This window comes from Arvicola amphibius, chromosome 17 (assembly GCF_903992535.2).
Source record: "Arvicola amphibius chromosome 17, mArvAmp1.2, whole genome shotgun sequence".
NCBI classification, from domain to species: Eukaryota; Metazoa; Chordata; class Mammalia; order Rodentia; family Cricetidae; genus Arvicola; species Arvicola amphibius.
In genome coordinates this window covers 289,093-317,046 of record NC_052063.2, presented here as the reverse complement: position 1 = coordinate 317,046, position 27,954 = coordinate 289,093, and the positions used below count along the sequence as shown (strand labels likewise).

The 27,954-nt window shown below is 36.8% G+C and overlaps 3 protein-coding genes across 3 annotated transcripts; 1 reads left to right on the top strand and 2 right to left on the bottom strand.

Annotated features, from left to right (window-relative positions):
- Positions 1-722: 722 nt before the first annotated feature.
- Positions 723-1,649, top strand: LOC119803381 (olfactory receptor 4C3). The gene has a single exon (XM_038314661.1). It carries the CDS (start codon positions 723-725, stop codon positions 1,647-1,649), a length of 927 nt encoding a protein of 308 aa, XP_038170589.1.
- Positions 1,650-5,395: 3,746 nt separating this feature from the next.
- Positions 5,396-6,325, bottom strand: LOC119803663 (olfactory receptor 4C45-like). Its single transcript, XM_038315071.1, has one exon. It carries the CDS (start codon positions 6,323-6,325, stop codon positions 5,396-5,398), a length of 930 nt encoding a protein of 309 aa, XP_038170999.1.
- Positions 6,326-14,403: 8,078 nt separating this feature from the next.
- Positions 14,404-15,330, bottom strand: LOC119803662 (olfactory receptor 4C45-like). The gene has a single exon (XM_038315070.2). It carries the CDS (start codon positions 15,328-15,330, stop codon positions 14,404-14,406), a length of 927 nt encoding a protein of 308 aa, XP_038170998.2.
- Between the last annotated feature and the right edge of the window lie 12,624 nt (positions 15,331-27,954).

The window sequence follows — 27,954 nt, the reverse complement described above, 5'->3', positions numbered from 1 at the left end:
GTTTCTACAAATTACAAGTCTGCTTTGTAGTCATTGTAGGAAATATCAGACTTAACTAGGTGGATTTTAGTAATGCGAGACAAACAAAACCCAGAAGAATGTAAACCATGGAAGCAGGGATGGCAAATTAGATTGGCTTCCTAGATGCCATCCACAGCCTGGCATGGGGAAGCACGGTAGTAAAGGAACAGAAGAGAAGAGGGGGGCATGCAAACCTCCACACTGGGTTTCTTCAAGTCTGCTCCTCCTACTCCTTCATTTTCAGCTAGCTTTACCCTCAGATAGACTGACACACAGAAAACCAAGTATTCTTCAATAGTCTTAGTGGAATGCTTTCATTTCAAAGGGGTGGATTAGCAGAAGTTTCCTCAAATGCCATCAAATTGACCATGAAAATGATCAATGAAGTGCATCTCACTTGAAAGCAGAAAATTACTGGATGTTAAAAGTTCAATCAAAGCTGTAACTAAAGAAGCTGAGATAATGAATCATCACATACAACTACTAACTTGTGCCCAGTTAAGAAAAGGGCATATGCTAACATTTAATGAATAACAGAATAAATGAGTATAAGATTTTTGGAAAGAGCGTGGTAAGAGGAGAGTGGAGTATTCCAAAGGAACATTGCATCATTCCCAACCCCTGGAGTTAATTCTCTCATATATGTTTCTTTTCACTTCATAGGCGACACTGCACTTGCACACTCAGTACTGGTGGAGTCTATGGAAATACCAAACAATATTACAGAATTTTTTATGCTGGGACTCTCCCAGAGGCCAGAGGTCCAAAGAACTCTCTTTGTGGTATTCTTGATTATCTACACAGTCACAGTTTGTGGCAATATGCTCATTGTGGTCACTATCACATTCAGCTCTAACCTTGCTTCCCCCATGTATTTTTTCCTTTCCAATCTATCTTTTATTGACACTTGCTATTCCTCTTCTTTGGCCCCTAAACTCATTGCTGATTCCTTGTATGAAGGGAGAACTCTTTCTTATGAGGGCTGCTTGGCCCAGCTCTTTGGAGCTCATTTCCTGGGAGGTGTTGAGATCATTCTGCTCACAGTGATGGCCTTTGACCGCTATGTAGCCATCTGCAAGCCCCTGCACTATACCACCACCATGACCAAGCACCTCTGTGTGGTGCTGGTGGCAGTGGCTTGGCTGGGTGGTTTCCTGCATTCATTGGTTCAGCTCTTTCTGGTTCTTCAATTGCCCTTCTGTGGACCCAATGTAATCAATCACTTTGTGTGTGACTTGTACCCTTTACTGGAGCTGGCCTGCACCAATACATATGTCATTGGCCTGCTGGTGGTGGCCAACAGTGGTGTGATCTGCCTGCTGAATTTCCTCATGCTGGCTGCCTCGTACATTGTCATCTTGCGCTCCTTGAGGTCCCACAGTGCAGAGGGAAGAAGGAAAGCTCTGTCTACCTGTGGGGCCCACTTCACTGTTGTTGCTTTGTTCTTTGTGCCCTGTATATTTAGTTACATGCGTCCATCAACTACTTTACCTATAGACAAAAACATGGCAGTATTTTATGGTATTCTGACACCTATGTTGAACCCACTCATTTATACTCTGAGAAATGAAGAAGTGAAAGATGCCATGAGAAAGCTCTTCACACACTCAGAAATTCTAAGTACCTGAGTGCTAAGGAAGGTAATAGCAGGGACTCTATTTCTCTAAATGAAACAACTAAAGTTTCCTGTTTTCACTCCCAAATATCACCTTGTTACAGTTATCCATCCTGCCATCATCATAGGCTTTAGGACTTACAATCTTTTTCACTGAAATTGCACAGTTTTATTATGGACTTGCCGTTTAAGATATGTGACCTAGATTTTCATTATTGGTTTAGAAATAAGAAAACTATGTTACCTGTTGTGGTCAATTGAATTTTCAAAGTTATCGAGTTTCAAAACTCAATCAGTTATTTTTGGGCAATTATAAGCCATTATGACAGGGTTCTCTACTTTTTTAAGGTATTATGTGTATATCTCAATAAACTCGGGAAATATGTGAAGACAATTTATGTTTCCAAGTGTTATTTCAACAAATAATCTAGACAAAACTTTTAATGCAGTTTCCAGACATATGAAAGCAGTATCATTGTCATTAAATGCATGACAAGTTGGGTCTGTGTCACAATTGAGCTACAGAAAAAGAAGGAAAAGCACATCTGAATATCCTTGAGGTTAGTAACATATAAAGAGTCTTGTGGGTATACAAGATTATATCCATCATTGTCCTTTGTGACATTGGCAATATTGCTTTCACACTAGTTTAGACAGGCCAAGAGCTAGGCTCTGGAGACAGACCAGATTCTCCATCTTAGTTCCTATGCTTATTGCTGTAGTGATCTTGAATAATCGATAAAAGTCTATAAGTCCATGTGAGATCATGTCTTACATACCTTGATGTGTATGGTTTCTTCCACTTAGCATTATCTTTTTTGTGTCTACTCATGCTGAAGTAAATGAAAGTATTTTATACTTTTTAGAAGTATTAATATATTTTATAGTTTGTATATATTGTCAAAGATGCACAACCTCAGCATAAGACTAAAATGTGTGACAATGTCAGTGCTGCCAAGGACGAGGACTGGCAGCTATTTGACACTCTGTTAGTGGCATAGTCAGTATGGAAAGCCATTTGATGATATTTATCAAACACAGAAGTCAAGCTGTTTGATTTACTTATAGGTATTTTTAAACAAAAATCTCATGCATATATGTGCAGAATTACAAACAACTGTATTCACCACAGAACTGTTTCTTTTTTCTTTTGGTAATAAATAATAGATTTTGGGACAGGGGTGCTAGAGAGATGGCCCAGAAGTTAAAAGCACTGTTTGCTCATCCAGAGGTTCTGAGTTCAATTCCCAGAAATCATATGGTGACTCCTAATTTCATTATAATGAAATCTGGTGCCCTCTTCTGTCAAATAAGCATACATGTGGCAGAACACTGTATTCATAATAAACAAATCTCAAAAAATAGATAAGACATAAACAACAACAATAAAATAACAAGTCAGAAACAGTCAAGTAGGGGAATGTATTAATAATATACAGTAGGTATGATGAGTTTCTTCATAGTCTTTCAAAGAAAATTAAATCAGGTCTATGTGCACCAACAGAGATGGTCTGGAAAGCAATATAGACTGAAAAAATAGGTTGAACACAGATATAATTGGTTATATTGATATATGACTGTAATACCAGCACTTAGGAGTAGGGATAGGAGGATCTTAAGTTTGAGAGCATCCTGGTTACATAGCCAGACCTTGATGAAATAAAAAACAGAAATAAGCTGGGTTGTGGTATTACACAACTTTAGTCTCAGTACTCAGGAAGCAGAGGTAGACAGATTCCTCAGTTCAAGGCCAGGCTGGTCTACAGAGGAAGTTTTAGGACAGGCACTGCTACACAAAGACACCCCGTATTGAAAAAACAAAAACCCAGAAATAAAATGACAAATGAACAAAGAAACAGTGTGTGTGTGTATATATATGTGTGTGCGTATGTATATGTGTATTTACATGTATACGTGTGTGTATATACATGAACATATGTGTATATGTGAATGTATATGTCTGCGTGTGTATATATATGTATATTCACACATATATGTGTGTAGGTATATGTGTATGCATTATATTTTATATGTATAAAGATGTGTGTATGAATATGTGTGTGCACCATATGTGTATGTGTATATATGTGTGTGCTATAATATTAATATGAAAAATTATTGAATATTGTGGTTTATGTTTGTGTATATCAAACATAATTGCAGAAATGCTATCAAATTCATCATAGCATTTTCTTTATTCAAGACACAGAAAATAAGAGAAGATTTTTCCACATGTGAGCACATTTATATATGATTAATCCAAATGCAAATATAAAATTAAAGAGACCTGGTACTCGTTAGAATGTTGCCTATCAAAGGTCAGAAAATGATGATTGTCTTTTCTCTCATAACAAGGCATTTTAATGTTTGACAAATTGCTTGGAAGTTAAAAGCACTTACTTCTCTCGCAAGAGGACATAGATTCAGTTACCAGCACCCACATGGCAACTCATAGCTGCCTGTAACTCTGCTTCCTGGAGAATCTAAACCCTTCTTCTGACCTCTTTAGGCAACAGGCATATATGTGGTACACATGCACACATTCAGACACTAACACATACACATAAAATAAAAAAATAAATATTCAAAAATCCAAGATGTTCTGTTGCAAGTCTGCTCCCAATGCTAAGTATTTCATGTCATCTGCACTAATGACACATCCTGTCTGAATTTAGCCTTTCTGCAGATCTCTCCACATCTCACCACCATTTCTCTCATCTTCAACTGTGTTTTTTTACTCTACTCTTCAATGACTGCTTCTTTGATATAACATCAGATACAGCTAAAAAGTTTGTTAAACCTCTGCTGGCCTAAAAGGTGGCAACTACACCCTGGGTGTAAAGTGTTCATTCTTCAGCTTAACAAAGGAGCCTAGGCATCTACACCTTCCTGATGCTGTTTCCTTGCCCCCAGATGAGCACTTGTGCTTAGGCTATGTCTGGTATAAGGAGAGAGGATATGCAAGGAATAGTAACTGATGTCGATTGGAGCTAGGTTCATGTTAGACAAGGAAATGAAAGATTACAGACTTGAAATAAAGTAAAAGTTCAGTTTTAAATTTTGTGGAAAACATGCCAAGAAATGGAAAGAAGATAGCAATGCTTGTACTTTTATGTACAACAGTCTTGTGGCCAGGAAAAGTACTTAAAACAGTGTTTCTTCATTTCCCAAAAATAGAATTTGGAATTTGAATGTGAATGAGTGTGTGTGTGTGTGTGTGTGTGTGTGTGTGTGTGTGTGTGTGTGTGTGTTGGCAATAAGACCATCCATTTACATACAATGTTACACAAACACAAGAAGACAAACAATGAATATTCTCACTAATATGTCAAGGTCAAAGCATTTGGTCTCACTGAGGTTGAGAGTAAAAGTCACAGAACCTAGGCTGGTTGGAAAAGAGGAAGAATAAGATGAAGTTAGATAATAGGAACCAAACTACACTTATTTAGCAACAACCGGTTCTAAATAAAGTGGGTGACTATGCTCACAATTTGTTATGTATTCTATGTAGAAGAACAGAGGAGTTAAGGAGTCTCAACACAAGTGGATGACAAATAATTTTAACAGTTTGAAAAACTTGCTATCCTGATTTTAATACTTTGTTTATTGTATTGAAACAACATCATAAATAAATATAATAATTATGCCAATTAAACTTTAAAGCAGAAGTAAATTGACTATCCTAAGTTTTGTTCATTTAAGGAGAACAAATTTCCAAGAAACAGCTCTAGATATTTTTAAACACACAAATCCCCAAGTTTATGCATCACCAGCTTTGCACATTTGACCCCAGAGCTTTTTCATAACCTTTTTGACCTCCTCATTTCTGAGGGTATAGATTAGAGGGTTCAACATAGGTGTCACCAGGGTACAAAATACAGTCACGGCTTTGTCAGTGGGGAAGGCAGTCATAGGCCTTAGGTACAGGTATGAACAGGGTACAAAGAACAAGACAACAACAGTGACATGAGAAGCACAGGTAGACAGGGCTTTGCGATGTCCTTCTGAACTGTGATTCCTCAGGGAGTGAAGGATGGCTATATAGGAAGCAACCAACATAGAGAATGTAAGCAAACAGAGTGACCCACTGTTGGCAGCAATCAGAGGTCCAAGAATGTGAGTGTCAGTGCAGGCCAACTCCAGAATTGGTATTAAATCACACATAAAGTGGTTGATGGTGTTAGAACCACAGAATGGTAACTTGGCAATAAATAAAATCTGTATTCCTCCATGGATGAATCCCAAAATTATAGCAGCTCCCACCAAGAATACACACAAAGGTTGGCTCATGATGGTCATGTAGTGTAAGGGCTTGCAGATGGCTACATAGCGATCATAGGCCATTGCAATCAGCAAGATGATTTCAGCTCCTGCGAAAAAATGCTCAGCAAAAAGCTGAGTCATGCAGCCATTGAAGGATATGCTGCTCCTTTCGGAGATCAGGTCGTAGATCATTTTGGGTGCTATGGAAGAAGAGTAGAAACCATCTATGATGGACAAGTAGGACAGAAAAAAGTACATGGGAGTGGCCAGGGCCGGGCTGATGAAGATGGTGACTGAGATGAGTGTGTTACCTGCCAGTGTAATCAAATAGATTACTAAGCACACAATAAATAAGAGTTTCTTCAGATCTGGGTCTTGAGTCAAGCCCAGGAGAATGAATTCTGTGACATTGCTCATCCTTTCCATCAGTTTAGTTCAGGCTCTGAGCATACAGTCATCTGAAAAGAATCACAGGGTGTCTCAGTGATGATATTTAAAAGAAACACTGAAATACTCCATCATCTTATTACTTCTGGTCCCTGAGGTCAATGTAGCTGCACTTCTTCTCACCTCTGTCAATAGTATCACATCCCATGCAGTAATAAAGAACAGAAATAGTTTGCTTTATTTCTAATGAGTTTTCATGGAATAGTGACAGGAAATTACACATACTAAAAGAATCCCCCTTTTCCTGTTGGTTTGGCTTGTCCAGCCTCAATATGAGTGCTTTTACCTTGTCTTATTGTATACTGTTTGTCCTGTTGACATTGTCTATTGGAGCTGTGCTCTTTTTCTGAAGAGGAAAATGAGGGGAGTGGGTCTGGGAGTTGAGGGGGAGGTGGTTCGAGAGCTAGAAGGAGTGGAGGAAGGATAAAATGTCATTGGGATATATTGTATGAGAGAATAATCTATTTTCAATAAAAAGAAACCCAATTGCCACAATTAATGACATAAGACACTTCCCAATTATAATCAGTCCCTCATATTTCACTGTGTTTTTGGAGGGTAAATATCAATATCAATTATTTTAAATTTATGTTTGCCTACTAAATCAATTAAAAAATACCAATATTCTATGAAAGTCAACTATGGACACCATACTAAAACACATATTTCTAAATGAAAGTACCTGCACTCTGTGTCCTATTGTCCCACTATGTCACATGAATGTTATACACCTAAAGACAGACATGGCTGCAGACTGAACTTTTTCTTTTCTGAATGTCCAGGATCTGTCTTTATTACATTTCTTTTAATGCCATTTGTTTCATAGCCACTGGTTTCATGCCCAGTTCACACCTACTCTTGTGTTCTTTTCATCTATATCTTTGATGAATACATGTAAGTGGTACAAAGCCTCCTTAGTGGCCCTCAGGATTTATAAAGAAAATGTGTTTGAATTTAAATTTCTATCATATTTAGTCTAGCAATATGCTTCTATTAGGTCAAACTGTCTTCTGCACTCACATTTACAAAAGACATATCGTAGGCTAAGGTAACCATAAATTTATTATTGGCAGGACATAAATGAGAGGATTAGTTAATGTAATAAGCTTTTAATTTTTGGGATAACTTCAGTAAAAATATAAATTTGTACTTTTCATTGTCAAGTGCTAGAAATTTTGAGGCTATACAGCAGTGTGTTTTTTAAAATGAATTAAATTTGACTTTTCAAGAGCTGTCAGTGTTCAAATTTTAATCTTTCCCTGTCTATTTTTTCTTCTTTCCTCATTATCTGTTAAAAATGTCACATAAATTTTACAACCTTGGCTACCAAGGTCAGATTCTTGACATTTCATTCACAATAAAAGTGAGAAAAAACCACGTTTTTCAGGATGGCTAAGTCCCTAAGTGTCTCTATTCTTTTCATGGCTTTTGAAAATGGGAGTTTTGTTGCTAATAGTTCTAAATGGGTTTACTTCATTCACAAATCCTAACTTCAAAGTGACTGTGTGGAAATCATGAAAAGGGGGAAATCTTCATATGGTCACAAAGAGAACTGTTCACAGTATACTTGTGAGATGTTATAGAAATTCCTTCACTCCAAATACTACCTGATTTAGATGAATTACAGAAAAGTATTTTCTATAAAAAGTTGATATTATCATGTTACACTTATGAATTTTCATAGAAAATACTAAACTTTAAGTGATATAGACCTACAAGTTCTCTTCAGTGAGAATAATTAAATCTACTTAAAAATTTAGTGGAAAAGATGTAGTCTACACTGACCTGTCTAGTTGGCTGTGGATTTATGTTTGTAGACTGAATACATCATTGTTTCTTTTTTCTGGCCACATACAGAATCGGATTCAGTGAACTCCATAAACTGCTACTGGAATTATTATTTTTCTAGTCACTCTCCAATTTAGATATTATTGTCCATTTGATTCCCATTGTGAGCCAAGATTGCTCCAAATATAAGCTATGGAACAGCTCTTTGGGACATTTTGATAGTTCTAGGACCTCATTCTTATGACTTTTCATTGTTTTCTTATATTCATTCTTAAGGTAAACATGGTTGAGATCAGGAAATATCACTATATTAAACTACAAAATGAATAAGTAAATAAATAACTTGATTTTCCTTAAATATTTGACTTGAGCTTTGCTTCCTAAGTGTTTGTGAACCCTGTGCACAGAGAATTCATTTAATTCTTAACTCAGATTCCCCTTTTATCTCTGTCTTCATAGACACTCACCAACATCAATAGCAGCATCTCCTAAACAAATCTTCATTTGTTGATATATGCTTGCTTCAGTCGCTGACTCACAGACCACTCTTCATCTTTTTGATTCTTTTTTGATCTTAAAAAAAATTTAAATCAGCAGTTCTCAACTAGTGGTTTGAGACTTCCTTGGGAGGGTTGCATAAGACCATTGGAAAACAAAGATATTTACATTACAATTCATAACAGTAGAACAATTAAAGTTATGAAATAACAATGAAAATAATTTAATGTTTGGGGAGCACCACAACATGAGGGTTGCTGCTGTATTAGGGTTGCTGCAGTAAGAAGAAGATTGAGAACCACTGATTTAATAAATTTCCAATCGGTAGAACTGGATCATACTTTATCCTCTCAAACACCCAGAGGAATGGTAAATAATTTCTGCTGAAGTTTTTGCCAAGGCAGCTGCCAAGATCTTTAGGTTACTCCCATTTGGCCCCCACAAAGACCATTAGCAAGGGCTAGTTTCAGAAATTCAGCTGGCATTATGTAGGAGTGGAGGTTGTAGTTTAGATTAAACTCAGTTGCAAGACTTTGGAAGCTTCCTTTTAGGGCTTGTTTGCTGATTATGACATTGTGGATCCTGAACTAGGAATGAAAATGGCAGTATTGAAGATTATGTGCTTGATTACTGCTATAGATTGTGATGTATTTTATTTATTTTACCAGTGACTGAAGAGATTAAATGGCAGAATTACCCGCATCAAAGATTGTGTAGAAATTAAGAAAAATCATAGAACTGCATATTCTCCTGCTAAGCCAAGAGGCATGTATCTTTTGCTCCCTGCTGTCACAGGCTGCTGAATGGTGTATTATGCTCTAGCCCAGTAGCCATAGAGAAAGTCATACACCCAAGGACTTGTGTAAAAATATATCAGTTAGTGAGCAGAAGCACAGAAAGACTGTACAAATAGGAATCTATTTTTCACTCCTCCAGCTTCCAAGCTGAGAAAGAACTGATTTCAACTGCAAGGGGAATTCTCTTTCTTTCTTAATAACTTTTGCTTTTAAATAAAATTAACAGATACTCCTAAACTCTAGGGCTTACAAAACAATGTTTTTGGTTCCATGACAAGCAGTCATCCCTTTATGTTTGTTAGTTTGTTCCTGTGCCTTGTTTGACAACAACCTTACTCAATAGTCCTTCTTACTTTTTATTTTCTAAATTCATTCATTTATATATATATGCTTATATATGTATTTTTGCACAAGCATATATACATATATAGATATAAACTCATAGAATGCTATTTTAATTAATTGAATAGCAAAGGTAAGTGACATATTGCAATTCATTTTGGTATGCCGTCTTGATAAATAATTTCTAAAAAACTTCTTGTTTACTTATTTCTGAAGCAGATATTCTCTTATCTTTGGTTTTGTATGTCCCTGGCAGCTTCTGTGCTAGTTTCTGTCTGTATGAATCAGTCCACACATGGTACATTATATATTGAAATAAAACAGTATCTACCCTTTACACATATCCTTTTAGTATGGATTGAAATCATAGCTTTGTTGATAATAGAACACAGGTATGCTATGTGTATGTTCTATTTCATCTATTGTTCTGATTTTTAGGTTAATTTGTTTTGGAGTACATTCTAGAATTTGATTAGTTTTTGAGACTGACTCAGTAATAAAAGGTCTCCTGTAAAAGGTAATCTAAGAAGTAGATGTCACAGATTAATTCTGCCAAATACTTACAGAACATGTTTTGCTTTCTAAAATGTTTCATTTTAATTAATATAATCCATCCCCAAAAAGAAAAAAAACCTTCTCTATTCCATATATAGGTCTTAGATTGTACTTATATGTATGTATATATAAAGAGAAAAGTATGGTTATAGACTATGACATTGGACAGGAGATCTCATGGTGTGGAAGGTCCTTCTGTCTTCTGTGTTGCTTTTATTTGTTAATTAATAAAAAACTGTCTTGTCTTATAGCGTGGGAGGAGGAAGGTAGAGTTAAAGAAGCCATGGAGCTGCCAGAGACAAATGTGCTAAAACTTTGATTTTAGGTCATGACCTTGGGGTGATGCACAGATTACTTGAAAAGGGTTAAATTAATATGTAAGAGTTATCCAATAAGAACAAGGAACTAATAGGCCAAGCAGTGTTTTAATTAATATAGTTTCTCTGTGATTATTTTGGTTCTGGGAGGGTGGTTTGAACAAGAGACCACCTCCAACAGATTAGCACTCCAACATCCATATAAAACCCTGAGAAAGCTTCAAATTTAATTCTAGATGCAAAAGAACAGAGTTAAGCATGGTTTGCTAGTAGCATTTTCTTACTTGTGGTCTGTTTGCTAGAAGCAAGTAGAGACGTGGATCCTTTAAGAGAGCTTTTCCTGATTTGGCCATATCAGGAAAAAAGCTACTCCATTTTGAAATGCTGACTTTCTGTGCCATGCTGCCAGTGCAACTTCTGACTCTTTTGGTAGACTAAGTATTTGGATATGGTTTGTGAACAGTATGCTGGGGCTTGCTTGGTGGCAACATGAACTGGACGTGTGCCTGGAAGTGGGTCAGTGCACACAGAGAGCAGATCCCACCATGCTAGACTGGGCAGGACAAGCCTGAAGTACCGTATATACCATAGTAATGGTGCAGCTTAAGAAGCACTTAGCATTTTAAAAAGTGCTCCTGGATAGTAAAGAATTACAGATATGCAATAAAGACAAATCCAGATGAGACATAGTGCTCTATAAATGTATGTAGACTTGGGAGAGAAAGAAAGAATATAGACAGTTATAAAAAGAAGTAAATGGTTTAAAAAAGGAAGAAAGGTAAAGTCTTTAAAAAGACAGAGTACAGGAAGTCATAGATGAAAAGGAGAAAAGAATAGAAGCCATATGAAGAAGAACTATACACAGAAAGTCTGGATTATGTATATTATTGTGTTTTCTTTAAATATTATGACTGTAAAGGGGCTAAGTACAGAGAAACATTTCATTGTATGGCCTCTTAGCTAAACCAACATATATATTATAAAGGTATCATGACTTCCAAATTTGCATTGAAGAATATGTTGCTTCGGAAAAGAGGTTCTTCTTTTGTTTTTACAGAGGATGAGAACATGTGGATTGCTTCTAGACTAATATGAATTGAGTGACCAAGAACCCCTGAAAGGTTGCCTTGAACACCGCTCAAAAATTACTGCACCAAGTAAACAACAGGAAGAAGCTTGGATAAAACTATGCCCATATTCTCAAATATTGTCTATAAATGTTGGTTTATGTTTAAAGGCAGATATACTATAGAAATTTGCATTGCTATGGATCTTGGTTTATTGGTACAAATTTAAAGTAAATTTTGTTATATGTATATTTCTGCTCTTGGTTAAGGTATTATCCATTCTTTGGTTGAGGGGCATTAGGTTGTTTCCAGGTTCTGGAATTAGGATTAATGATATTAACATAGATGAGTAGGTATCCTTGTGATATAAATCCTTTAAGTATATACCCAAGAGTGGTAATGCTGGGTCTTGAGGTAGACTGATTCCCAATTTTCTGAGAAATTGCCATACTCATTTCCAAAGTGGTTGTACAAGTTTGCACTCCCACCAACAGTCTGACACCACATCCTCTCCAACATATGTTTCCTCAGTGGTTTTGATCATAACCATTCTGACAGGTATAAGATGATATCTCAGAATCATTTTAATTTACTTTCCCCTGATGACTAAGGATTTTGAGCAATTCCTGAAATGTCTTTTGCCCATTTGAAAGTCTTCTGTTAGGAATCCTCTGTTTAAATCTGTACTCCATTTCTTAATTAAATTATTTGGTATTTTGATATACAGTTTTTTCAGCTCTTTATATATTTTGGAGATAAGTCCTCTCTCTGATGTGGGGTTCATTTTGTCTTATTGACCATGTCCTTTGCTTTATAGAAGATTTTCAGTTTCAGGAGGTCTCATTTATTGATTATTGGTCTCAATGTCTATGCTAAGGTTTATGTTTAAGAAGTGGTCTCCTGTGCCAGTGGATTCACGGCAGCTCCTAGTGGTGACAGAGGAGAGGAGACAGGGATGAGAACAGGGACGGAACAGGGGTTTTGAGGTGGGGATGGATAGAGAAGGAGAACAATAAAAGGGATATCTTGATGGAGGGACCCATTATGGGGTTAGGGAGAACTTGTGATAGGGAAATTCCCAGGAACCTACTAAAATGACCCCAGAGAAGACTCCTAGCAGTAGTGGAGAGGGCATCTTAATTGGCACCCCAAAAGAAGTCATATTGCAATCATATTGGTTAATATCCTGTCATGATAGAGGCTTCATCTAGTAACTGACAGAAGCTAATGCAGAGAGCCACAGCCAAGCACCAGTCTGAGCTCTGAAAACTCAGTGGAAGACAGGCAGGAGGGATTATTATATGAGCAAGAGGGTCAAGATCATGATGAGGAAATCCATAGAGACAATCTCAGAGCAAACTCCCTGATACTTTGGCTCTTATAATCTTTCCACCAATTCTTTATTATATAGCTTGTATTTATGTATTTAGGAATATATATGTATATACACATATGTATGTAACAACAATTATTAACAAGAAAAGAGGTCATAAATTTGAGAGAGAGCAAGAAGGGATATACAGGAAGAATCAGAGGGAAGGAAGAGCAGGAACAATGATATAATTGTATTATATTCTCAAAACTAAAATAAACAATTAAAAATAAAAATAAATTAAGCAAAAAATCAATCAATAGTGACTTTGACTCAGGTAGGCTACTTGTAGCCTTTTAGTTAGTTTATAAAGTCATGGACTTCCATATGGGTTTTCCTACATTCTTAGTTTTTGTTCAACCTTCTCTATCACACTCACTTTCTTCCATCCCTGCCCCATTTAAACATTTCAATATCTAGTATCTACACATTTACATTCACAGCATGTGTGTTCTACAATTTCTGCTCCCCATATCCCTTCTTTTCTTCACACCTTTTTTGTTTCCTTTCTTGCTTTCAGAGATCTATCTAAGAGATTTTAACTTAATACAGAAGAGCAAACATTCAAGCTAGGATCTTATGTGTAAGAGAACATGAATTATTTGTTCAATCTGGACCTGGATTATCTCATTCAGTATAATATTTTTAGAATCACCTATTTATATAAATATTGCTTATTTTCATGTTTCTTTAGTGTGAAATAAAATTTCATTCTGTGTATTGCCACATTATTTATTATCCATTTATCAATGAATAACGATCTGGTTAATCCTGTTTCTTTGTGTGAATAGAACAGCAACTTACACAAATGTACAGATATCTCTGTAAATGCTCAGAGGTCATATTGTTCAATTTTTAGATTTTTTTTAAACCCTAACTGATTTCTCACCAGCATTTGTTGTCATTTGTTTGACCTCACTGAAGTTGAGAACAGAGGAAAGATCACGACAAACTGAAAGGGTGAAAAAGAGAAGGAACAACAGGAGCTGGGGTAACATATTCCTAAATATGGTTTGATAGAAGAGGTACATTATAAGCAGATTAGGGTGACAATAATACATAATAATTTATTTTATATTATACAAAGAACAGAATTTAAAGATTTTAAACACAAAGAGAAATTTTTTATGTCATTCTGGGGTTTTCATATACATTGTCTACTGTATTATTACACTGTTCCTATTTCTTTAGAAATCATCCATTTGTAAATTCTAATGCAGAGCATAATAGACATTATCAATTAAAGTCACTTAGGGAAAAGAAATCCATATGAAATATTTCTAGATATTACTATAGAAATATAGAAAATCACTAGACTTCTTTAACCATAATGTGTCCTTATTTGACCCAGGAGTTTCTTAATAACTTTCTTGACATCTTCATTTCTGAGGGTATAGATTAAAGGGTTCAACAGAGGTGTCACTAGGGTGTAAAACACACTCACAATTTTGTCAATAGGAAAGGAGGTCATTGGTCTTACATACAAATATGAGCAAGGTACAAAGAATAAGAAAACAACAGAGACATGAGAAGCACAGGTAGACAGGGCTTTGTGACGTCCTTCTGAACTGTGTTTCCTCAGGGAGTGAAGGATGGCTATATAGGAAGCAATAAGCATACAAAAAATGAGTAAACACATTGACCCACTGTTGGCAGCAATCAGGGGCCCTAGAATGTGAGTGTCAGTGCAGGCCAACTCCAGAATTGGTATTAAATCACATATGAAGTGATTAATGGTATTGGGGCCACAGAAGGGTAACTGGGCTACAAGAATAGTCTGTATCATTCCATGAACAAATCCCACAATTCCAGCTGCTACCACCAAGGAAACACAAACAGAATGGTTCATGATGGTCATATAGTGCAAGGGCTTGCAGATGGCTACATAGCGATCATAGGCCATCGCAATCAGCAAGATGATTTCAGCTCCTGCGAAAAAATGCTCAGCAAAAAGCTGAGTCATGCAGCCATTGAAGGATATGCTGCTCCTTTCGGAGATCAGGTCGTAGATCATTTTGGGTGCTATGGAAGAAGAGTAGAAACCATCTATGATGGACAAGTAGGACAGAAAAAAGTACATGGGAGTGGCCAGGGCCGGGCTGATGAAGATGGTGACTGAGATGAGTGTGTTACCTGCCAGTGTAATCAAATAGGTTATTAAACACACAATAAATAAGAGTTTCTTCAGATCTGGGTCTTGAGTCAAGCCCAGGAGAATGAATTCTGTGACATTGCTCATCCTTTCCATCAGTTTAGTTCAGGCTCTGAGCATACAGTCATCTGAAAAAACAAATCACAGAGTGTCTCAGTGATGATATTTAAAAGGAAACACTGAAATACTCTATCATCTTATTACTTCTGGTCCCTGAGGTCAATGTAGCTGCACTTCTCACCTCTGCCAATAGTATTACATTCCTTGCCCTTATCAAGAACAGAAGTTAAGTTCTATTATTCCTAATGAACTTTTGTGGGGTAGTGACAGGACCTTTTGTAAATACTACAAGAAAACTCTCATTATAATTGATGACAAGGGTGACTTTCAAATTTTCTTCTAGCTAGTTCCTTAAGTGTCTTATTTCATTGTGTTTTTGGATGGCAGATATTATCAATATTAATTTTTCTGAAGGTTTGTCTATTTGAACAGATTTTTTTTATAAAAATGCAGTATTTAATGGACAACTGTGTATTACACACTGAAAGGACAAGTGTTGCTGCACTTAAAGCTCTCATCCGCTTTAATTTCCAATTCTTTTCTTTCGTATGAATGCATCTGCTCCCAGAGTTAGAGATGTGACTCCGGAGGGAGCTGTCTTCTTTCTGGATGCCAAAGCACTGCATTTGTTTAGCTCATTGAGCATACTGAATTCCAGAAACCAGATTTTGTGCCTGGTTCTCCATAGCAATTATTTTCATTGTTTCAATGTTTCTTGTCTCCATTTCTGGTTGTTTACATGTAAGTACCACGAAATATCTCCTTAACACCACAGTATTTCATGAATAAATTTTTTGTCATTGGACTTTGATCAATTATAGGATTATTCTCAGATTTAGGTACTTTTCTCCTCCCTAATCACATATTAAAAGTAGATAATGAGACTACTCTTAATTTCTTGTTGATAAGACACAAATGCCAGTATTAGTTAAGACACCACCCTTTTTCTTTTAACAGTAATTTCATCCAAAATAGGATGAATTTGCAGTTTTCCTTGCCTAGTTGGAGAAATGGTGAGGATAGTATAATATATTCTTTTCAATGAAAATTTCAAGTATGAATTAGCGTTGTTACTAATGAGCTGAGATATTTTATACTTCTTTATCTTTTTCATTAAGAGCTACCCAAAATCAAACCAAAATTTTCCTCAGTCTATCCCAGCCTCAAAGAAAAATTCTGGATAGAGTGCTCATTAGCATAATTTTTCAGGCCCTTTAGAGTGAGGAGAAGAAGAAATGAGAAGAAGCCCTATTGGTTTTCAATTTGACTTAGTCCAGAGTGTCTCTACACTGTGCATGATGTCTATAGACTGGAACATATAGTTAATCATTCTCAATAAACTTAGTTCACAAATTTTAACTTCATAATGACAGTGCATATATCATGAAGAGGAAAAATCTTTAAGTCATTATAAACAGCCATCTAGAATCAATGCATTTAGTGAGACATAGACATTAAACATTGCATTTTAGAAATGATTCCAATCATTCTCAGCATCACCTAATTAAGTAAAATTACCAATGGTATTTCCATGCTAGTGTGTCTAAATTAATTTTATAGCAAAATATAAAACTTCAAGTCAAGCATATAACTGTAAAGTCTACTTCAGTGAGAATAAATTGGCTAAATTAAGTTAATCTTAAATTTTGGGAAAAAGATTTAGGTTTCACTTACCAGGTTGTAGTTGGTTGTGGATTCCTCTGTTGATTGATTGCAGTAATTGTTTCTTCCCCTCTAAGCACAGCCAGTACAGTGCTCAGTAGACTCTCTAAGCTAACACTGAAATTATCATTTTTCTATATAATTATATAATTTAGACATTTTTATTTATTTACCTTTGGTCTTATTGCCAACATTTACATCAAAAAATGAACTATTTAAGTTAGGAACTTTGATATTACTAGTGTTCACTTGCTTTTGTCTTGATTTTGTGTGATTGCTGGTGTGAATACACACACACACACACACACACACACACACACCAACATTAGTAGATTATATTCTTTTCAGATAACAATGCTGTGAATAAGGCCTAGTTACTCAAATCAGAAAACCTTAGTACATTAAACTTTGACATGTATAAGAGAATAAAACCAAATGGTTTAGACTCTTTTCCTTATACTTTTGAGCATGTTTTCTGCTTCCTAAGAGTCTATGAACAACATGGAGAGAGAATTCCTATCATTCCTCTACCCTAGTTCCTCTCTACCTCCATCTCCCTAGAAACCTGTCCATACTGAGAATAGTTCCTCTTAAACAGATCTTCATCTTATTGATTCATACTGTGCTCCAGTCATCAACACAACGACCTTTTGTTATAAATCTTGATGCTAAAGAAATTCTTAAATAGATTTGCAGTCTAAAAGGTCTGGTGATGTTTTGGTTTAGCAAGTACCCAGAGGATTGGTAATTGTTTCTTATGAAATCTTCACCAAGGCCTTTTGATTATCCCCACTTGGTTCACCAGACATCATTACCAGTGGCTAGTTTCAGAAATTCATTTGGGTTGTGAATTGAGTTCAGGTTCTTGTATTCTGGCAAGTGTTCTACCAATGAACTTCATATAGCCCCTCCTTATTTATGTCCTGTTTCATTTACAGTAATGACTTTATTTCATTTATGTTGGAGTATAGGCTTAAATTTGATTCCTTTTTGAGACTAAGGCAGATCTTTATGAATAAAAGTCCTTGAACCAGATGGCTATGTTTATTAATTCTTCTTGGATCTTGCAGGACTATAACAGCACTTCTTGAACTCTTCCCGAAAACTGAGAAGGAAAAACAGTTCAAAACTAATTTTCTATGGCCAACACTTACTATAGTACCTCAGTTAGACCACACTATACAAAGAAAACAACTGCCACCCTCAAAAAACCCAAAACCAAACTTGGACTTTTGGATAAGTTTGCAAACTACATGTTCCTTCTCAGTGTGAGCCAATGAAGAGAGAGTTGAAAACAAGGAAATAATAAAAATGAGGAGACTTCCACAGAGAGAATCTCAAGACCTTGGGAAATCCATGAAAAAAAATGATATAATAACAAAGCAAAGGAGAATGAAATGAAGCAAAACCCACATGATTATGGAGAACTTGCCATCAGAGATAAGACAAGGAATCCTACTGCCAATCCAACTCAGCCAGTAGCTTGGGGCCAAGAACAGATCATGGAGCCATTTCCTCAAGAGGCCAAATACAGAATTGTGACAAGATTCAGGCACTTTTCAAATTTTCTTTCTTTTTTTTTTTTTTTTTTGGTTCTTAGTACTGTTTAATTTAGTACTGTTTAACTGTTTAACTTAGTACTTTTTTGTCCATGATAATCTTTTTTTTATTAAAGATTCCCATCTCCTCCCCTCCTCCTCCCCCTTCCCTCCCCTCCCTTCCACCCATACCCGCACTCCCTCCCTCTCCAGGCCAAAGAGCCATGAGGATTCCCTTCACTATGTTAAGTCCAAGTTCCTCCCAACTCCCCTAAGTCCAGGAAGGTGAGCAACCAAACTGACAAGGCTCACACAGAGCCCGTCCTTGTCGTAGAGACCAAGCCCATCGCCATTGTCCTTGGTTTCTCAGTCCTCCTCCACCGTCAGCCACATTCAAATTTTCAAATTCAAATTTGTTGAGGACCAACCTTAAAATATCACTTGTCAGAGTGGGGGCATGGGAATTTAGAAATATTAGTTAAGAATATGAAGAGACAAATAAAAATAATAAAAGAGAAACATATATAATAGTACTGGGAAGGAGTTCCAGTGAGTATTGAAATCACTCACATTTAATTTCCAATTGCTTAAAATATCTCTGGCCCTAAAAGGTAAGAGTAAGATTTTAAAAAACTGCATTAATATGATACAAGAAAATGAACAGACCAATTGAAGGATGTGGGCTGAATCCATAGTTAAACATTTATTTGCTAGAAAAAAACAAGTTATGCTCACACCCTAGACCAAAAAATTCTGTAGGCAAACCACTCCCTGGGTGGAATCAAATGTTATCTTCTTAAAGGACCTGGAATCTTAGTTGGATGCTTAGATTTTGTTTGAGGTAGAAACATCTACTTCTATATTCCTGTAATACAAGATCTGGATATTACCCACACCTGTTAACAATAACCTTGAGAGAGCAGAACTTTCTGATCTTAATCTAGGTGGGACCTTTGAGGTAGAAACACAAAAACCTTCAAGAAATAGAGATAAGTTCCAACTCTCTGACCTTTGGTCAATGTAGAAATAGGCTCACATTTTTGGGCCTCCACAGCAATCCATTCCAGAGATTAAAGAGTCTTCAATATATCTCTGGATAGTGCTGAATGGGGGATGTGGGGATTTCAAATAGAGAGATTAACAATGCCTACATCTTTTCTCCTCTGTCATGGTACAGAAGAGAAAGTAATGGGATATAGGTAACCTGGGAATGGTCTAAACTGCAAGAAAAGATTAGAATACAGCAGGAACTGACCTCAACTTGTGAAAATTAAAAAAGAGAACAGTTCTTTGGCTCATGGTCTCATATCCAGTGGGAGACATGGAAGGGCTACACAGAAGCTTGTGTAGAACGTGGTGCAGTTATTGTTGGACAGACTGGTTATATACACTCTTGTACTTTAAGCATTTAATGTATTGAAAGGTATAGGTTGTTATAAAAATCCCTTTTATGTATGTTTTTCCTAAACCAACTATACAATATTTTTTATAGATTTTCATATTTCTAGTCTATATACTTTTTCCTTCACTCCTATGGCCCCTTTATTCCATGCCCTTTCTTTCCTTTACTACTTAAATATGCCACATTTTTCCATTTCATACTCATGTCTACAAATATTACAGGGAAACAGTCGTGAGCACAATTTCTTCTCCTATAATTAACATTGAGACTTTTTTTTGTCAAACCATCATAGTAGTTACTTGAGTCAACTTTTCTTCTGAACATAAATGCAAGTGAAATCAACCCACATGGAGGACTCATGTAAAATAAACAAATAAATAAATAAAACATAGATAAAAGAGGAAAGCCTATATATAGAAAATTAAGCTAATATTTAAAGTATAGCAAACATATACATGTATATATACATATATATACATATATATGTATATATATATATAAAAACACAAGACACCATTCACTATAAAAATTCCATAAAATAACATCTACCTGAAAACCAGAAAACAAAGTTGATTATAAATTTAGAAAACTGAGCTTGAAGAAAATAATATCAGATTTAAGTGTCTTTTTTGTTGGCTAAAAATTTTATACAAGTATATAATATATATTGACCACATGTGTCTCATATTACATTCCTCATGCTTCCCCCCCATATATTTCTGATCTCCTTCCAGACTTTAAAAAAAAAATAACCAACTAGATAAAACTGGTGCTGTCATTTTAAGTATATGTTTTGGGTCATCTACTGAGGAATGAGCAAGTCCACAATTCCTATGATACCTCCAAAAAATAATTCTCCCTCCATTAACATTCATCAATGCCTTTAGCTTATCAGCAATGGATAGAAAATCAGGATCATCTCATTACATGCTTATTATTGTGAAGAACTTATGTTGGAACAGCCATGTCTTGTGTGTAACAGCATACTTAGAGGTGAGTTTTTACTGAATTCCTCTCCAAATTCCACCTCCTCAATGTATATGGATGTTTCTGTCCCACCTAGTCCTGCAGCCATTCAGTACCAAAGAAACACACAAAAGCTTATATTAATTATGAACTGGTTGGCCGATTAGCTCAGGCTTATTATTAACAAGATATTACAATGTAAATTAATCCATAATTCTTATGCATGTTCAGCCACATGGCTTAGTACCTTTCTCAGTGAGGCATTCTTATCTTGCTTCCTCTGCGTCTGGCTGGTAACTGCAGACTGAGCCTTTCCTCTTCCCAGAATTCTCCTAGTCTGCTCACCCTACCTATGCTTCCTACCTGGCTACTGACCAATCAGCATTTTATTAAAACAATACAAGTGAGACATCTTTACAGTATACAAGAGCATTATCTCACAGCACTTCCCCTTTTTCCTTTTCAAAACAAGAACTGCAAATCTAATCTCCTTTGTTTAGCTTTTTTCCTGATCATTATCTGTAAACTTGTAACAAACACTGCAAACAAAGACAAACATCCATTATCCATTTTGGGGGGGGACTGTGGGTATAGTTTTCTAGACTATTTCCTGATGATTGGGGGCACTGATAATCTTATGGGACTAAAAAACAATTTAGGATTATGGTCAAGTCATAAATGGTGTATTCTGTGAGACTTGATCTTCTCAGCCAGCAGTCTTGAGGTTGTTCTGAACGTAGAACTCAGAAGAAACTACAATAGGGGTGCTCTGAAATGTTGGACCATCTGGGCCATCAGTTCATATTGAAGATATTTAAGGGCATCTACCTTGGTCAAACCTTAGTTTTCTTATCCCATAATAAATCCACATCCTCTTATTTCCTACAGAAACAAAAGCAAAACCTCTTCTCCAAAGTAACATCTTTTGACTTAAATTTTGAAGTCAAGAAATTTTTAAAAATATATATGATGGATTAATACAGCAGCATGTATAATCAAATATCTTCTAGCAGCTGTTGCTTCTTCCTCAGCAGTCAAGCCATTAAGAGACAGCACAATAACAAACAGTATCCATATTCTCTGTGCATTTTCCATATTTACGTGGCTTTTTAAAAACTCTATTTATTTTATTTTATTTTTATTTTTTGGTTCTTTGAGATGTACATTATTGGACCACCATGACTTAATGTTAGAATTTAACAACAGAGACTGGAGAGATAGATCAGCAGTTAAGAGTGAAGACTCCTCTTCCAGAGGTCTTGAGTTCAATTCCCAGTACCCACATGGCGGCTCACTACTATCTTTAATGGCATATGATGCCCTCTTCTGGCCTGCAGGTGTATGTGCAGACCAAGCACTCATCCATATATGAACAAATCTTTAAAAGAAAAAAAAAATCCCAGATGGAGTGGGGAAGAGGAAGCGAAGGTGGCTGTTACCTATCTTGGAATAAACCTAAGTAAGGAAGTAAGAGACTTCTACAATGAAAATGTTAAAACACTGCAGAAATTGAGGAAGATAGTAGAAGGCTAAAAGATCTCCCATCTCACAATAGGAGAATTAATATTGTGAAAATGATTATCTTTAAAAAGAATTTAACAGCAAGACTAATTTCAGAATGCCCACAAATGGATGGAAATTGAACAATGTTCAGCTTAATCATCCCTGGGTCAAGGAAGAGATAAATAAATAAATTAAACACTTCCTAGAATTCAATGAAAATGAATGCACAATATATCCAAACTTATGGGACAATATGAAGGCAGTGTTAAGAGGAAAGTTCAGAACACTAAGTGCCTACATAAAGAACCTGGGGAAATCTTGCACTAGCAACTCAACAGCACATCTCAAAGTTCTAAATCAAAAAGAAGCAAACTTTCCCAGAATGAGTAAATACCAGGAAAAAATCAAATTGAGGGCTAAAATCAATAAAAAAGAAACAAAACAATACAAAGAATCTATGAAACAAAGAGTTGGATTTTTTTGAGAAAATCAACAAGATAAACCCTTATCCAAACTAACCAAAAGTCAGAGAGAAAATATACAAATTAACATAATCAGAAACAAAAGTGGGGATGTAATAACAGACACAGAGAAAATCCAGAGAATCATCAGGTAATATTTCAAAAACGTGTACTCCACAAAACTGAAAAATTTAAAGGAGATGAACAATATTCTAGATAGGTACCACATACCAAAATTAAATCAAGAACAGATAAAATATTAATAGACCTATAATAGTTAAGGAAATAGAATTAGTCATCAAAAGTCTCCCAACAAAAAAGGCCCAGAGCAAGATGGTTTCACCAGTGCAGAATTCTCTCAAATTTCAAAGAGGAGTTAATACCAATACCCCAAATTATTCCACAGAATAGAAACAGAAGGGGCATTGTGAAACTCTTTTTACGAGGAGACAGTTACCCTGGTACCCAAACCCCACACAGATGCAAATAAGAAAGAGTTTTACAGACCAGTCTCCCTCATGAATATTGATGCAAAAATACACAATAAAATATTGGCAAACCAAATCCAAGAACACATCAGAAAATCATCCAACATAATCAAGTAGCCTTCATCCCAAAGATGCAGGGATGGGTCAACATATAAATAAACTGAAAGAAAAAAATATGATCATTTTATTAGATGCTGAAAAGGCATTTGACAAAATCCAACACCGTTATGATAAAGGTCTTAGAGAGATCAGAGATACAAGTAAGATATCTAAACATAATAAAAATAATATAGAGCAAGCCAACAACCAACATCAAACTAAATGGAGAGAAACACAAAGTGATTCCAGGAGAACCAGGAACAAGACAAGGCTGTCCACTTTTTCCATATCTGAATAATGCTAGTATGAACATAGTTGAGTAAATGCCCTTGTGGTGTGGGTCTGAATCCTTTGGGTGTATGCCCAAGATTAGTATTACTGTGTCTTAAGGTAGATTGATTTCTAATTTTCTGAAAAACCATCATATTGATTCCCAAAGTGACTGTACAAATTTGTACTTTTACCAGCAGTGGAGGATTGTTCCCCTTACTCTGTATCCTCTCTAGCATAACTATCAGAGGTGTTTTTAATATTAGCCATTCTGACTGGTGTAAGCTGTTATCTAAGAGTCATCTTGATTTGCATTTCCTGGATGGTTAAGAATGTTGAAGATTTTTTCTTAAGTGTCTTTCAGCCATTTAAGATTGTTGAAAAATGCTGTTTAGATCTGTATCCCATTTTTAATTGGATTATTTGATATTTTGATATCTAGGTTTTTGAGTTCTTTATGTTTTGGAGATCATTTCTCTGTCTGATGTAGGGCTGGTGAAGATTTTTTTCCATTCTAAAGGCTGCCATTTTGTCTTGTTGTCTGTGTCTTTTGCCTTACAGAAGCTTTTCAGTTTCAGGAGCTCCCATTTATTAATTGTCAGTCTCGGTGTCTGTATTACTGGTGTTATATTCAGGAAGTGGTCTCCTGTGACAATGTGTAGACACGATCGCCAGGCAAAAATTGGGAACTTGAGGGTGGGGCGAGACTGGGCCAAGGGAAGATGGGGAGAGAAAAGTGTGAAGGGGAGAATGGGGGGAGCTCGGAGGAATGGGTTGCTTGGGATACAGGAAGGGTGGATATGGGAGCAGGGAAGCATATATCTTAATTTAGGGAGCCACCTGAGGGTTGTCAAGAGACTTGACCCTAGAGGGGTTCCCAGGTTTCCAGGGAGACGCCCCCCAGTTAGTTCCTTGGGCAGCTGAGGAGAGGGAGCCTGAAAAGGCCAGTTCCTATAGCCATACTGATGAATTTCTTGCATATCACCATAGAACCTCCACCTGGCGATAGATGAAGAAAATGACAGAGCCCCACATTGGAGCACCGGACTGAGCTCCCAAGGTCCTGATGAGGAGCAGAAGGAGAGAGAACATGAGAAAGAAATTCAGGAACGTGAGGGAACCTCCACCTGGCGATAGATGAAGAAAATGACTGAGCCCCACATTGGAGCACTGGACTGAGCTCCCAAGGTCCTGATGAGGAGCAGAAGGAGAGAGAACATGAAAAAGAAAGTCAGGAACGTGAGGGGTGGGTTCACTCATGGAGACGGTGGGACAGAACTAATGGGAGATCACCAACTCCAGTTGGAATGGGACTGATGGATCATGCGACCAAACCCGTCTCTCTGAATGTGGCCAACAGTGTGGGCTGACTGAGAAGCAAAGGACAATGGCGCTGGGCTCTGATTCTTCTGCATGGATGGGCTCTGTGGGAGCCTTCTCAGCTTGGTCGATCACCTTCCTGGACCTGGGGGGAGTTGGGAGGACCTTGGTCTTAGCATAGAGTAGGGAACCCTGATGGCTCCTTGACCTTGAGAGGGAGGGAGGGGAGGTATGGGTGGAGGGGAGGGGAGGGAATGGGGAGAAGGACGGGAGGGATGGGGGAGGAGGAGGGGAGGGCAGGGGGAGGAGGAGGGGAGGAGATGGAAATTTTTAAATATAAAAAAAATAAACCATGAAAAAAAAATAGTATGCTCTCTGGATCACCGAGAAAGGAGTCATCATGGAGAAATTCCCTAGGCAATAGCCATTTCATCCATAGCTCTAAAGAAATTGAAACTAGAGGCAGCCAGCAATGTGATTTGGATAAAGAAGGAAAGGAGAAAAAGTACACATATGCTCCTGGGTCATGCCGAGAATTATGCAGTGAACTATCCATCAGCATTACCAATAAATTGGGCCAGATTCTTCAGGGCCTTTCCAAAAGGAGAAGTTGTTCGTGAGAGTCTCAGGTTCCCACCACATGGCTGAGCTACCATCACCTGCAGCTTCCCACTGCAACCAACTACCCAGAGTAGCTTATAATTGTCTCTGGCCACTCTGACCCCTGACCCATGTGGCCCACTGCCACAACCCATACTGTGATCTGCTTTTGATGTTCAGCTGCCACCAGGTCTGCTCTTACCAGGCTGAGCTCTGACCCTGGGAGCTCTTACCCTGCTTGGCTAGTTAGCCAGAACGTGGAACACTGTCTTGCTTTCCCAGCTTTTTTACACGAGCGATAGGATTTCCTGACCCAAGCTCCTGCCAGTAACCTCACAGCTTACAGGTGTCTGCAGTTTCTGGGTCCCCTTGAGCTTTTTACCCAATGCAACCCTCTCCGTGTGTGAGTGTTGCTTTTATCCAATCTAATCAAATTTGTTAGCAGCTCTGCTAGATCTCACAGGTCTTGATCTAGGACCTACTTTAGTGTCACACCGGCGACACCTGCTGGCCACCATCCTTATTACACCTTAACGCTCAACGTCCACCTTAGCCAGCTACCTGAACACCGACTCCACCTGCTGGTCAATTAAGATTATTGCACCTATGACAATTTTTGAAAATTACAACAGAGGTAAGTTACTTTGATAACTAAATATTAGACTGATTAATAAATAAAAAATAAATTCGAAATTTGTAAACCAATACCAAGATAATTGCAGACAATATTACCATCCTGAATTTAACCATCTTTTTGTTTCTACAATGAACAGATTTCTGGAAGAGCTACATGACCCCCCAGGGACACGTACATTCCTAGCCATAGAGGCTATTAGTTTTGTACTTCATATTATATCCTTAAAGAAATGATTTGATAACAGAGTTAAGAATGAGAAACTTTTAAAAAAGTGGTACAATCTTTTAGACTGGTAATGAAAAGTTAGCAGAAAGGATTCATACCATTGAAAATGATGATCTTAATTTGACAGGCAAAATTCAATCCATAGACATGGGTTATGAAACCTTACAAAATGCTACTGAGAGATTATCAGAAAGGTTTCATACTTTTGAAATTGACAATCAAAATCTGTTAAAAAAATTATAAGCTAGCAGATAGAACATCCCTCCTGGAAGGCAATCTACCTGCCATTCAAATAATCTCTAAAGATTAGAAGATATTACTAATGGAAAAAAAGAAAAACCCAAATGCATTATAAATTATGAGCCCTGTGGCTTCTTATGCTAATGTGATTTTTAGATCAGGAATTTCTGAACTCTGGCTTTACCAGAATTTTCCTGAGTAGATTCAGGAAATGTTCAATACATTTTATACAAATGCAAGAAGTTAGTGATGCTCTGATCTCTCAGCTCCCAGAGGTCTAGAATTAGTATTTTTAGCCAAGATGGCATCCAAATCAATAGAGCTTGTTCGCTGTCTGGTGACCATGAGATTTGTGACCAAATTTTGGGAAAGAGCCAGCTAGGATGAGCTAGTAGCATATCTATGGTAGTGTGTGTAAAATGATCTTAGGGTTTGAGACCTACAGCACAGAATTGTGTAGTCATGGGGAAATGGGTGAAGGATTCAATTTCAGTCTATAAAACAACACTAATAACATTTGTTTTACAGTGTATGGGAAAGATAGAGCAAGGTGAGATGTAAGACTATCTAACCCAGAGTAAAACTGACCTGTTATTATTATCAGTGTTTTGACATGCACAGCTAAAGAGACAGCTCTTTAATACTGTAGTCATAATGTTTCTTAATACTAAAAGCTTTGATAACTCCTTGTTGTGTGAGTAGACCTTACCTAAATAAACACAACACAAGTCTCCTTACCCCAGATAAGGATCCCATGACAAACCAAAGTCTAGATACCATAAAAGTCAAACATGGTGAATCAATGAAGCCTATTGAGGTTATTCACAGGAATAATGAGAAATGGTTACTTACAGGAGCAGAAATGACTCACAAAACTGGAAATATGGAGCACATTGTGTAGCTGGCAGGCATCTCAACAGGGTAGAGAGTGTCCTTTCCAGGAAACTCAGTTGATCTAAACCTCTTCAAGGCATATCAATTGGTGTGTGCTTCTTCCAGGAAGCTGGTATGGTCTCAGAGTCTTCTTTGCAACTTTGCTTGTCAGAGGGTATTCTTTGCAGCTTGGCTTGTCAGAGAATGACTTTCATATGTTTTTATGTAAAAGTTTATACATTCTTAGAGCAAGGCCAGCAATCTGGATACTGGTAAAGTTGTCAAGACTCTCCTATGATGATGCTGGTACAGAAGCTTGCTGAAAGAATATTAAAAAGCAAATGGTTTTATTTGCTATTGCAATTATTATGGGAAT

What these genes read in the sequence shown, in the direction of transcription:
- LOC119803381 (XM_038314661.1), top strand. Translation starts at nt 723, where the DNA reads ATGGAAATACCAAACAATATTACAGAATTTTTTATGCTGGGACTCTCC.
- LOC119803663 (XM_038315071.1), bottom strand. Translation starts at nt 6,325, where the DNA reads ATGGAAAGGATGAGCAATGTCACAGAATTCATTCTCCTGGGCTTGACT.
- LOC119803662 (XM_038315070.2), bottom strand. Translation starts at nt 15,330, where the DNA reads ATGGAAAGGATGAGCAATGTCACAGAATTCATTCTCCTGGGCTTGACT.